Consider the following 12,938-nt stretch of genomic DNA (forward strand, 5'->3'; position numbering starts at 1 on the left):
TTAGCTTGAATGGATTTGGAATTTAAAGTTTATATCTATTTTCCCTCTGTATTCTTAGAACACTGCTACATTTCCTTCTGGCATTTAGAGTTATAAATGAGAAGTGTAGTGTGAGTCTGATCCTTATTTCCTTTGTGAAATTTCTCTTTTCTCTCTGGAAACTTCAGATTTTCTCCTTAACTTTGGACCTTGGAAATTTCACCGGGAGTAGTGAAAGTATGCCTGCCCAACATTCAGAGGCTATTTTTTTTTAATTAATTTATTTATTTTTGACTGAGTTGGGTCTTTGTTGCTGCACGTGGGCTTTCTCTAGTTGTGGCAAGCAGGGGCTACTCTTCGTTGCGGTGCACGGACCTTTCATTGCGGTGGCCTCTCCTCTTGCGGAGCACAGGCTCTAGGCACGCAGGCTTCAGTATTGCAGTATGCGGGCTTCAGTAGTTGTGGCACGCAGGCTCAGTAGTTGTGGAGCGCAGGCTCTAGAGCACAGGCTCAGTAGTTGTGGCGCACTGGCCTAGCTGCTCCGCGGCATGTGGGATCCTCCTGGACCAGGGCTTGAACCCGTGTCCCCTGCATTAGCAAGCGGACTCCCAACCCCTGAGCCACCAGGGAAGCCCCTATGTTTTTTTTTTGGAGTCACATTACTCACTGTTTTCTTGAACATGGATCAATAAACTCTATGTCTCTGGTAATGGTACTTTATTTTTTATTGAAGTATAGTTGATTTACAATGTTGCGTTAGTTTCAGGTGTACAGCAAAGTGATTCAGTTATACATACATACATATATATACACATATATATGTATATATATTTTTCCATTATAGGTTATTACAAGATATTGAATATAGTTCCCTAAGCTACTCGGTAGGACCTTGTTGTTGGGGAGAAGGGACAGGTTAAGAGCTTGGGGTTAACAGATATATACTACTTTATATAAAATAGATAAACAAGGTCTGAGGCTATTTTGATCAAAAAATTCAAGCCTTTCTGAAGCTCAGGGAAACTTTCTTCTACTGGTAGGAAATTCTTCTCCTCCATCCCTTATCCTCTCTCTGCTTCTGGAACTCTTTACTGGGGTTTCTCGATTTATCACGGGTATCTCTTAACTTCCATCTTTTGGGCTTGATCCATTGGGATATTCAAGTTCCTTGTTTATCAGTTCTCCATTCTGAAGGAATTCTCAGTTTGCTTCGTCAAATCACTAATATTGTTTTCAACAACATCCACTCCACTTTTTGGCCCTTCTCTTAGAGATATTTATATTTTTACTTCTAAGAACCCTTTCTTGCTCTCAATAGCTCCTTTTCATAGCAGTCGGCTCTTGTTGCTAGGAAGATGGCAATGTTCTCTTGTGAATGTACTGAGATGCAGGTTTCAAAGGGCTGATGACTTGCATTTTAAAAAAAAATTATTTTAATCTCACCTGCTTTATAGGAACCAGAAATTTCCCAAAGATCTTCAACTCCCAATGGAAAACTTAGCCTGACTTCCAGCTCTAATATCATCCTTAGTTTTCTATTTCTTCTATTATTGCCTGGTATATTGAAAATGGATTTTGTGAGCCCATGATTTTATAACAGACATCTTCATAGCATTTTTTAGGGTTACATCTATCCTTTTACCATAGATTTGCAGCAAAAGTTGCAAAGAGGGACAGTCCCACACTGCACCAATGTGTCATTATATAGAATTTGGTTTTTAAACTGACCATTGTATGGACCTACCTTCACAAGCAGCTGTCTGAACTTTGGCACTCCATTTTCCGGAGGTGGTACACCTCACTTCTTCTCTGCCTCCTGATAAAATGAATCCTTGGTGGCAACTTAGCTGACAAATCGTCCCAGGTTTGGCTGGATGCTTGCCACAGTTGGGGGGTGACACGATGACACCTTTGGGCTTCTGAAAGGTGGAGCAGTGGCGCTCTATTGTAGGAGAGCAAGAAAATGTTATTTGCGTTCCCACAAATTGCAAATGTCACAGATTCGCTTTACTAGAGAAAAATACAATTGGTCTGCTGTGGGACTGACATAAGTCACTAAATGAGGTCTGTATGTGACACTAAACAAATGCTGTATTGTAAATAATGCTCAACCATATCTCTTTAGTTACCTCATGGTATTTTGCCGGTGCATCAAAATCTTGAAAGATTTCTAACTAGTACTTAAATCAATGCCGACTGTGACTTTTATCATTTGCTTAGAGCACCTTCATTCAGTTTGCAGAATATTACATTATGGCTACAAAGTATAAAATAGTGAATTAGATTCTATCTTTCATGGAATAAGTGATAATTCAGCAATCAGTCTCCATTTTATGAATTTTTTTGTGCCATCTTTAAGCAAGCACATAATGAGAATAGTTTTTATACTCTCCCTAGAATCACTGTGTCATAATTAGGGCCTTGACTCTTAATGATGTTATTTTCAGCACAGATGAAGAACAGCAGATGAATTAGGTAGAATTAGGTAGACTGGAGATAGAATGGAAAATCAGACTAGGACTTAATGCAGGGTGTGTGTCTGTGTGTGTGTCACACACACACACAGGACCCCATATACGCATTTGTTTGTTGTAGTAGTGATTCTACTGGGAGCACTGCTGGTGTCTTTAGTCTGTATTTCCCATGTGATATGCCAGGCATTATTCTAAGTGCTTTACAAGGATAGACTCATTTAAACATATGCAGTAAGGGCTGTTGTTATTATTCCCACTTACAAACAAGAGTGCTGGAACATAATAGTAGCTCTCATAGTTATCTTTCCTGAGGCTACCCGATGGGTAAGTAGCAGAACCTGTGTGCTCCTAAAATATTCCACAACCATGCCTCCTCCCTGAAATGACTGCTTTCAAACCTCTCTGTCAGCAAAAGCAAATTTTCCTGAGAAATTGGCATGTTTCTTTATTTTTGCACAGTATGTACCACGTGGTTGCCCAGACTTCCTATTTTGCTTTGACCAAGAGGAAAATCAGAGCCAAATTTGTGGTTCAAATATAACAACTATATGGGACTCTAAATCGTTTATTTAGGTATGGCTGTTTATAAATTAAGAAAATTATTATTTTAGCTGTCATAACTGTTGAAGATTTTATTCCCTGTTAATATTCTCTTTCTTATTGTTTATGACCTTTTGAATGAATGTCTTTAGTTTTTATATAGTCTAATCTAATCTTTTCTAATCTAATGGAAAATCTTTTCCCATTGCTTTTATGCCTAATACATTCTAAGATGGGTTAATATTCACTTACATATATTAACTATACTCTCTTCTAGCTTTTAATGGTTTTATTTTTAATTTATATTTTTAAAACTATGAAGAATTTATGTCAGTGTCTGGTGTGTATTAAAAACATATGAAAATTTCATTTTGTTTTTCCCAAGGAGCTAGCCAATTTTCCTATATTATCAGTTGAATAAATCTTATCTTCTCAACTGAGCTATGATGCTTCCCTAATAATACGTGAAACTCATAAGTTTTGGAATGTATTCAGTCCCATTGATCTGATGGCAATTCTTGCACACTCTTCATTTTTGCAGTTTTAGTATATATTTTAAAACCCGGTAGAGCTACTTTCTTTTTACTACTCTTTATTACTCTTCCCTTTCAATCTTATTTCAGTGAGTTTTGCCTACACATTCTTCCAGATGAATCCTGGAGTCAATCCCCAACTCCAAAAAGGGGGCAAAAAAGAACAACCTTTTTGGGCTATTGGATGACATTGCATTTTACATATACATATATTTGGAGAGAACTTACATTTTGATAAAATTTTATAAAAACATTAAGGTGTTCTTTTTGTCTTTCAGTAATTTTGTAGTTTGTGTAACACAGGTTCCACACATTTCTGTTTAAGGTTATTCTTATATATTTTATATTTTCTATAGAACTTTTGAATGTGATTTTTCTCTATATATTCTGTTTATCATTTATATAGAAGAGTTGTTTATTTGATATTCTTATGACTTTAATGAACTCTCAGTCTTTTAGTAGGTTCATTCTTTTTTGGAGGTAGACACGTAGTTTACAAATGATGATTCTGAATCCTCTTAAGCTCTAACCTTATGATTTATTACAAGAGCTAAAGCTTAGAGAACAATGCTAAATAATACGGATGATTCTGGAATCCTTTTGTTTTTCCAGATTTAGTAAGACTGTCTACATTGTTTCCATAAGTGGATGCAGATTTAAGATGGAATTTTTTATTATGTCAGTAATCAAAATGAGTTTCTTAGAGTTCTATCAAAAATGTGTTTTAAATGATAATAAAACACTTTTATACTGAGCAACCATATGAATTTTTCCTATTTTTTTATAATGAAGTAATTTATTATGTTGATAGAGTACCTAATTTTAAACCCTCCTTACATTCCTAGGATAAACCTTTACTCGTTTTGGCAGACCATTCTTTTGAATGTGGATTGTTAGTATATTTGCTGTCGTAGTTTTCTATCTTTTTTTTTTTTTTCTTGGTAAAAGTTGTCAGGTTGGCAATAGAATAATAATAGTTTGATAGTATGAACTGATTAACTTTCCACTAATTGGGCCAAATTACATGGTATGAGAATTACTGCTTTTTAAAAGTTTGAAAGAGTTTCACTGATCCCTCAGTCATTTGGGGAGGAGTAATTAAACTCTGATAACACTTCCATTTCTTTGTAAATTACCCATAGGTAACTATATACTTGCTTTTCTACTTTTTTCCTTGATTCATTTAATAATTTTCATTTTCTTAGAAAATCATGCATAATAAATGTATTGTATGGTATCTTATTATTCTTCTAAAAACCTCAGACCTCTGGGACTTCCCTGGTGGCACAGTGGTTAAGAATCCGCCTGCCAATGCAGGGGACGCGGGTTCGAGCCCTGGTCCAGGAAGACCCCACATGCTGCGGAGCAGCTAAGCCCGTGCGCCACAATTACTGAGCCTGCGCTCTAGAGCCCGTAAGCCACAACTACTGAGCCCACGTGCCACAGCTACTGAAACCCACGTGCCTAGAGCTCGTGCTCCGCAACAAGAGAAGCCACAGCAATGAGAAGCCCACGCACAGCAATGAAGAGTAGCCCCCTCTCGCCACAACTAGAGAAAGCCCGTGCGCAGCAACGAAGACCCAGCGCAGCCAAAAATAATAAATATATTTTAAAAAAATAAAATAAAAACCTCAGACCTTATATATTCCTTTGTGATAGCTTCCTGGAAAAATTCTAGTTTTGCATTTTTCTTTCTTCTTTTTAAAATTTATTTTATTACTTTAATCAAAGATTTTCCTCTTATCCACTCTACTGCATTCCATCTCCTTTTATAATTCATCTTCCTTTATTATTATTATGTACTTCTTTCAACTTCTCTTACAATCATTATTTTCCTAGCTTTTGAATTTAATGTTTAGTTATTTTCATTCTTCCTGTTTAATAATGAAAATATTTATATCTGTGAAATTTTATCAGTGTATAATTTAACCCATATCTCATAACTTTGGTTCTAGAATTTTCTCAATTTCATTGTTTATTTTTTAATTGTATTTTTTAAAATGTCTCCTTTGTTCATTTAATTCATTTCCTTTATCTCTCTTTGTATTGGAGTCTTCACATTTTTGTGTTTTGGTCTAGTTTCATATGTCAGAAAATGTTAAGGACATTGACTTTTTTTTTATGTGTTTCAAATAACTTTTTCTTGTTTGCATTTTAATAATGCAGAGAATTCATTTGAAGTACAGAAATTTACATCTTTATGTATTCAAATCTATTGTCCTTTTTATTTTTATGAAGTTCTTCTCCATTAAAATCCATATTTTCCCCATATTATTTCTTACATTTCACTGCTTAATTTGCCTCATTTAATTAATTAGTTAAATTAACTTAGAGATTTTTAAAAATGAGGTGAGTCAAAACTGACTAATTTTTAGATAAGCTTCTTTCCCCCATTGATTTCCCTATAATTTCCCTTATTGAATATTATATTCTTCTACAAAAAATAATGTTTGTTTCTGAGCCATGTTTGCTTCCATTGTTCTGTGCATCCTTGTGCCATTAATGTACCATTTTAATCACTGTGGGTTCATAATCTGTCTTATGATGGCGAGAATAAGTTCTCCCTCAGTGTACCTCATGTTCAAAATTTTCCTGTTTTGCAACTATTCTTCAATACGCTTTCCATTCATGTCTATCAATTTTTTAAGTGGAAAATTTCATAGTAATTATGGTTATTGTCAGAATTTGAGGGCTACGGTGAGTTGCTCCCCAATAAATTGTAAATAAGGATATAATTTCCTTTTGATGGTTATACTTCAAATCTACCAAGATTGACATATACTTTAAATCGTTACAGAGATGTGCACAATAATTTTAAAGAGAATTCTTAAAGTTTGAAGAATTTTAAAATTTTAAGTTAAACTTAATAATTAAATTTAAATTCTTTAAAGAATAACTCCAGAGTAACCTTATTAAATGTATTACATTTTTAATAAAAGACTGGGTCCCTCACAAGAAAAGCTGCTCATCCATGGAGCCAGTGAAATAGATGATTCTCAGGAGTAACCATTAATATCTAGATACAAATTCTAATCTTGGGAGACAACGTTCCAACTAAAGGGATTTATTGAGATTTAATGTTCCATTGCCAAAGCAGCCTTTTTATGGTGGATAGATCCATCATCTTCATTTAATTCTGTGAACTATCTGGAGAAGCTAGCTCCCTTTGTTTTGGTTTTATGCCAACTAAGTCTGTTTGTGGTTTGGGAATCCTTGTAGCTTCTGCCTCCAGGGAAATATAATGCCTGTCAGGCCTATGTCTTTCAGTAGTCATGACAAGTATCTCATTGTTAATAAACTTTACTTGTTATTTTTATTATTAAATTATTATTTAAATATTTAATACCCCCCCTATAAGTTTTCTGAGCCTGCACCATGAGGGTCAACTCTAGGACAGTTATTGAACCCCTCAGTAAAGCCCAATATCCTTTCTGGTGACACCCTCCCTTATTATCAGCCCTGGATCCAATACTAGATTATACTAGAATAAACCTGTAAATCAATTTATAAAGAATAGAGATAGTTATAGTACCTAGTTTTCCCATCTAGGATTCTGGAATACCTCAATTTATTTCCTACATATAGTTCTTCTTCCTATTTTGGAAGTTGGTTATTTAATGACATACCTGTTAGCACTCCCAGGTATACTGTATCTGACACATAGTAAGGGTTCACTAATGGTAGTTATTATCAGTTCATCATCATCGTTATTACCATTGTTAATGTTTCAGCAGTGTATAAGATGCAGCAAACTGGAAGAGCTACTGAGTTTATTCATTCTGGACCCAATTTCAGGCATGAGATGTCACAACTCTTAGTGAAGGACAAGGCAGAAAATCTTCTGATGAAAGAATTTTACGGCCCATCTTAACATTCACTGGTTCATAATTTTGTCCTTTCATCAACAAGGTAAAGGTAAATTGTGTTTTAAAAATTGAGGGAATTGCACAGCATTTGCTGTTAAAGAAATCCATCCAAATTTGCCCCAATTAAAACAAAAATCATTACCATTGGAAGCTGTAAACTTTAGGGATTCGGAAAACTGGATTGTGGTGAGAAGTCGTTTTACCAGTGGAGGGGAATAAAACCACATATTTGTTCGTGTATCTACAGCGCCATATACCTATACATATGGACGTGTATTTATACCCATAATGAGTCGGTTTTTAGTTCTAGGTCTTCACAGAAAACAGGAGAAACCAGAGAGCAAGAGAAATGACCCATCGAAGGCACCATGCCTTCTAAGAACTTACCCACACACCGGGGTTCTAGCCCATCCCACTGGGCGTTTACTTGGCAGGTAAGCCTAGCACTTCCTTCTAGTCTGTACCCTTCATCACAGGTGACCAAACACACTGTCCTATAGGACAGTTCCCCGGTAGAACAGCTGAGGCGGCCATGTTTGGGTTGGCGGAGACGAGGGCATGTTCTCACTATGTGAAATGAAAACAATTAGATCATATTCTACTCAATGAGGACAAAGATAATAATTATAAATTTAATAAGGCCTACACATTACAAACAGTGAATAACACACCATTATATTTGGAGTTAGAATGGGATAATTAAAAGCCTATGTTTCATCAAATGCATGGCCTAAACCACATCGCTGTGCTCCACCTCTGCCTATAGGTGCGAAACTTAAGCTGTTTAAGGAGTCTGGCCCTAAATGGACAATGATGGCTGGAGATTGGGAATGGTTTACAAAGGGAGGTCCCTGCAGCCCTCAGCTGGGCCTTTGCTGTGATTCTCCAGGCTACGTTCTAACAAAAGGAAGGGGTCTTTTCCAGGACGGAGATCAGGTTCAATTCAGTTTTCAGACATCATGGGCATATCCTGGGCTTTTTAATGATCCCAGACTCTTGACAGCTGCTCAGCCTCTGCAATCTTGAACTCCAGCATTCTACTCTAGCCACAATTCTGGTCCTTTTAGCTTTTTCACCCCTTTCTTCCCAGACGCTTCCTGCAAATCCTAGCTCATGATGATAATATTGACTTATGCATTATCATTGTTTTGTTTGTTTTTGCTGCTGTGGCAGAGACTGCTAGTTGCCCACCCAATAACCACTCTTCCCAGTTTTATTCAGCATAGTAACATGCACAGCTAGAAGATAACAATTCTCCACCTCCATCAGAACAAATGAGAGCCAGTGACATATACGCTAAGGTTGTATGGGACTTCTGGAAAAGCTTTAGAGTGGGGACTGTCTCAGTTGAGAGAGTACTTTTTTGCCTTCCCCTCTTCCTCCTTCTTTGTCCTGAAATACAGACATGAAGGATAGGGCCCCAGCATATTACAGGGTAAGTCTCATGCACTAAGATGGTAGAGCAAAAAAATAAAAGAAGCCTGGGTCTCTGATGACAGTGAGCTATCACAGCAGCTTTGGATTACCTACTTCTGTCCTTTCAGGTTAGAGAAAAACAAACCCTTAATTGGCTTATGACCTAGTTATTTGGGTCACTGATACCAGTAGGTATATGCAAACCCTAATTCCCTCTGCCCAGCATCCATTCATTTTCCCTTTGTTAATTTTCCAGGGGAAGCTCTTTCGCCTCTTTCAGCTCATGGGATTTGTGTGTGCTCCAACCTTGCTCAGGGGTAGAGCGTGTGAGCCCGGATCACATTCCCCTGGTCTGAGAAGTGACCAGGTTACAACTGGTGATATACTTCCTTTCTCTATTGACTTTGAAACCACCATGAAAAAGGAGCTAGAAGAGTATTTACTAAGCTCTGGAGGCTGGAAAGGGCCCTGTGCCTCAGCCAGCCTCAGCACCACCAGCAGCAGAAGTGCCATGGGTTGTCCAGAGAACTGAGAATCTACAGGAAGGTACTCGGACTGCTCCTGCAGGCTCCCAAATGACATCTGTGCTCTGAGTTCCGGCAAGAGTCTACCACCGCCTAGCCCACCCAAATCCCATAAAGTGCCTTAGAGTACAGCTCAGTCAATTCCGTCAGGCCCTATATTCTTGTTCATGACAATCGCTTCATCTACCAGGGTCATCCCCACACAGTTCTGATCCAAATCTAACTCACAAACTCATGCACCTGCCCTCTGGAATACATGATCAGTCCTCAATAAATCCCGTCCTATCCTAAACTTCTCTTATGAACTTTTCCTTACTTTCTCATCCTCGTAAAAAATCTTATTGTCTCTTATAGACAGGACCTGCTCTTATTGCCTTCCCAGATCATTCTCTTTCTTCTTCCTAAACACCTCCAGCTTCCTGGAGGGAGGAAGAACGTCCCTTCCCCCTCCCCCACCCCGCTCCCCAGTTGCCTGCTGACCTTTTGGCCACTTCTCATTCTTTAATGATTTTATATTTCTCTCTCTCTCTTTCTCTCTCTGGCACATGCGCACACACGCACACACACACCCACACACACACACACTCAAGCTGGTGATTTCATGATCTATGTAGATGATCATTCCAATACCCCAGAGTCATATTCCTCACCTCTTCTTCACCAATAACCACATCCTTCACCTTATTTCAGCCTCCCCTCCACTGCCTTATCCTCTAGACCTTGCCAGCACCAGTCCAAGCACCCTCCTCTAACAACGACCTCCTATCTTCCTAGATTATTCCCTCAAGAGCTTCAACTCCATCAAATTCTATACCCTACTGGAGCCTCCAATCTATTATGTGTTCTTCTTTAGGTAAAATTATCTCTAAAGAGTTTATGCTCTTTCTACACTTCTTTTTCTCCAGTTCTAGCTTAGACCCACTCCAATCAGGATTTCAAATCAGGAGAAGGAGGAAGGACAGTAAAGGAGGAAAGAAAGGGGGAGAATAAGGAGAGGGGAGAAGAAAGGGAAGAGAAGGGGAGGAGAAAGGCAGGCGATAGAGAGGAAGAGGAGGGGAGGGGGAGACATGGAAGAGGATGGGGAAAGGAGAGTGCAGGGAAGGGAAGGGAGAGGTGGGGGGCTGCACAGACCCATGGCCGTGCACCCTTTCAGTCAGATGGCACGTACATCCTGGTCATAAACAGAGATATGGAGAGCACAAGAGAGTGGATTCTTGTTGAATATGCCAACAGATGGGCGTGGATATTCAATTTAATAGTTTACAGATATAATCCAATAAGCATCAGGCATTGTACAAAAAGCAAAAACAACCCCTGCCAAAGAACAAATCTCACTTTTCTCTCAGATAACACTCCTGCAACACTAAAGGCCACAAGACAACAGAGCAAGCTCTAAATATTTTTGAACAAAATCATTTGGGACTCAAGAACTTTGTTGAGACTCTGGGTAAGATGTCTTTTGCCTTCTTTTATGCATTTGCCAATTTTTCATATGAAGCATGCAGTTACTCATGATGAAAGCTTAACTTTAAAATAATAGGAAAGGAAGTTGGGGTAAAATATTCAGTGCATATTCAACTGAAGTCGCGGTTTCACAGAATCTACTCTGAAGGAACCCATTCAAATTATATTAGTTGGCAGAACATAAATATTGGGTGCATGAAATATTCATTTAGGATTGATTACTCCTTAGAGAAAACTCAAGAATTAGATTAGAAGTTAAACCATAAGCCCTCGCCTTTCAATCACTGGGATAGTTTGGACCAAAGTCAACTATTAATGACAAATGAGTAGAATTATTTTGCCTTCCATGTTTTGATTTTTATTGAGTGTGTCCACCATGTAAGTAGAATCTTTACTGAGTGTATCCATCAAGGGTGTAGAAATATTTTGCCTCCCATATTTTGACTTTTCTTGAGGGCACTCATCAGGCGTAGCACAATGCCAAGAGCCAGGTAGGATTAAAAGTGAATGAGACAAATTACTATGATCAAGATATAGAAAATCTAGAAAACCATATTAAACAACCGCTTTTGATCCAATAAACTGCTGAAATGACTCCAGCTTTCCAACTTCAGACGAAATGAACTTGCAGCATCTCTCAAGGGAACTGATAGTAAATTAGAGCTGGTGTTTCATACACATGTAAATTACATTGCTTCTCAAGTGTTGGTTTTAATCAACTTTCATTGCTCCTCAGGGAAAACAAAGCATATGTAATAATTCCTATTTAGTTCTTAAACATTTTATACTCCTTTTCAACCAAGAATGACCATTTTTATCATTTTTGACAGGAACATGCTTATTTATGAGTTTCAACTTCAAAAATATTTTTATTTCAATAAGCTGAACAACTCTGCAATAAACTTTTGACTGACATTCATGTTAAAGCAATCCTTAAATATTTATTTAGTCTTTTTAGAAAACAGCAATTTAGTCTTTCAAGAGAATGGTCTACTAGGTAGCAGACAATGTGAGAACTTGATCTGGTTCTCAATGGGAAGACTCAGATTTTTTTCTCAGATTTACACTTCTGTCACTCTCCCAATTTTGACAGCTTCTATACTGAAAATAAAATAAATCTGATGTTAAATGTAGGGTTCTCACTGTTGCCTGAACGTTTTTCTCAGGAAAAATACTATCACAAAATTTACTTTACTTTCATGTTGTGGTTTAGCCGGTTATCATTGAGAAACCACAAAGGAATCCGTACTAGTTTAGAAAGGAATGTGTAATTCAGATAAAATTCAGAGTGTAAGTGTTTTAATGAAGAATGTATAGGAGGAATAAGAATCAAGCCTATTAGTTATTATTTAACACTACAAAACATTTAGGATGTAACATGGAATTTGTAAAAGGTTTTATATTTTACACTGGTCTTTCATTTCTGCCTCACTTTTAGAAAGATTTTCAAGAAAAAAATAAACTTATCCTCTGTCTTTATAATTAGATTTAAATTAGATCTGTAAAATGCTACTTTCTCCATACTACCCTTCCTGAAACAGAAATGAATTCCCACATAACTGCCATATTTCACCGAATCCCAGACGCCCCAATTGTAAGGCACAACGTTATTTTATAAGCTGCGAATAAAGAAACAATAATGTCTGTGAAAGGATTTAACGCCATGGTTGTTGAGGTACATCTCAGTTTTAGGATGTTAAGATGTGGGGAAAAAGTGTTTTTGAATTAAGGAATTATGGTATATGTTTCATAGAAGAATACCTCAAGTACAGGCAGACCTCAGAGATATTGCAGGCTCGGTTCCAGACCACCAAATACAGTGACTATTGCAGTAAAGCAAGTCCCACGATTTTTTTGGTTTCCCAGTGCATACAAAAGTTATGTTTACACTATACTGTAGTCTATTAAGTGTGCAAATTAGAATTATTCTAAAAACCAATATACATCCATTACTTAAAAATAGTTTACTGCTGAAAAATGCTAACCATCATCTGACAACGTGGGGTTGCTATCAATACAAACCTTCAATTTGTAAAAACTGCAACGTCAGCAAAGCAAAATAAAGCAAAGCTCAGTAAAACGAAGTATGCCTGTAACCAAAACAATTCATGAGGAGCCAGAGGAAGAGCCTGACTTAGTACC

General features: G+C 37.3%; 1 protein-coding gene across 1 annotated transcript in view; it reads right to left on the reverse strand.

The window, feature by feature from the left end:
- The window catches only part of SVEP1 (sushi, von Willebrand factor type A, EGF and pentraxin domain containing 1), a 196,040-nt gene that overhangs the window by 113,599 nt on the left and 69,503 nt on the right, over nt 1–12,938 (reverse strand). Inside the window, exons 6-7 of the mRNA XM_082403710.1 lie at nt 7,780–7,959; nt 1,724–1,921 (exon numbers count right to left, since the gene is read on the reverse strand). Of these exons, the coding sequence (XP_082259836.1) occupies nt 1,724–1,921; nt 7,780–7,959 (378 nt within the window). The remainder of the gene's footprint in view (nt 1–1,723; nt 1,922–7,779; nt 7,960–12,938) is intronic.

Source organism: Balaenoptera borealis, assembly GCF_965194805.1.
Source record: "Balaenoptera borealis genome assembly, chromosome: 8".
NCBI lineage: Eukaryota > Metazoa > Chordata > Mammalia > Artiodactyla > Balaenopteridae > Balaenoptera > Balaenoptera borealis.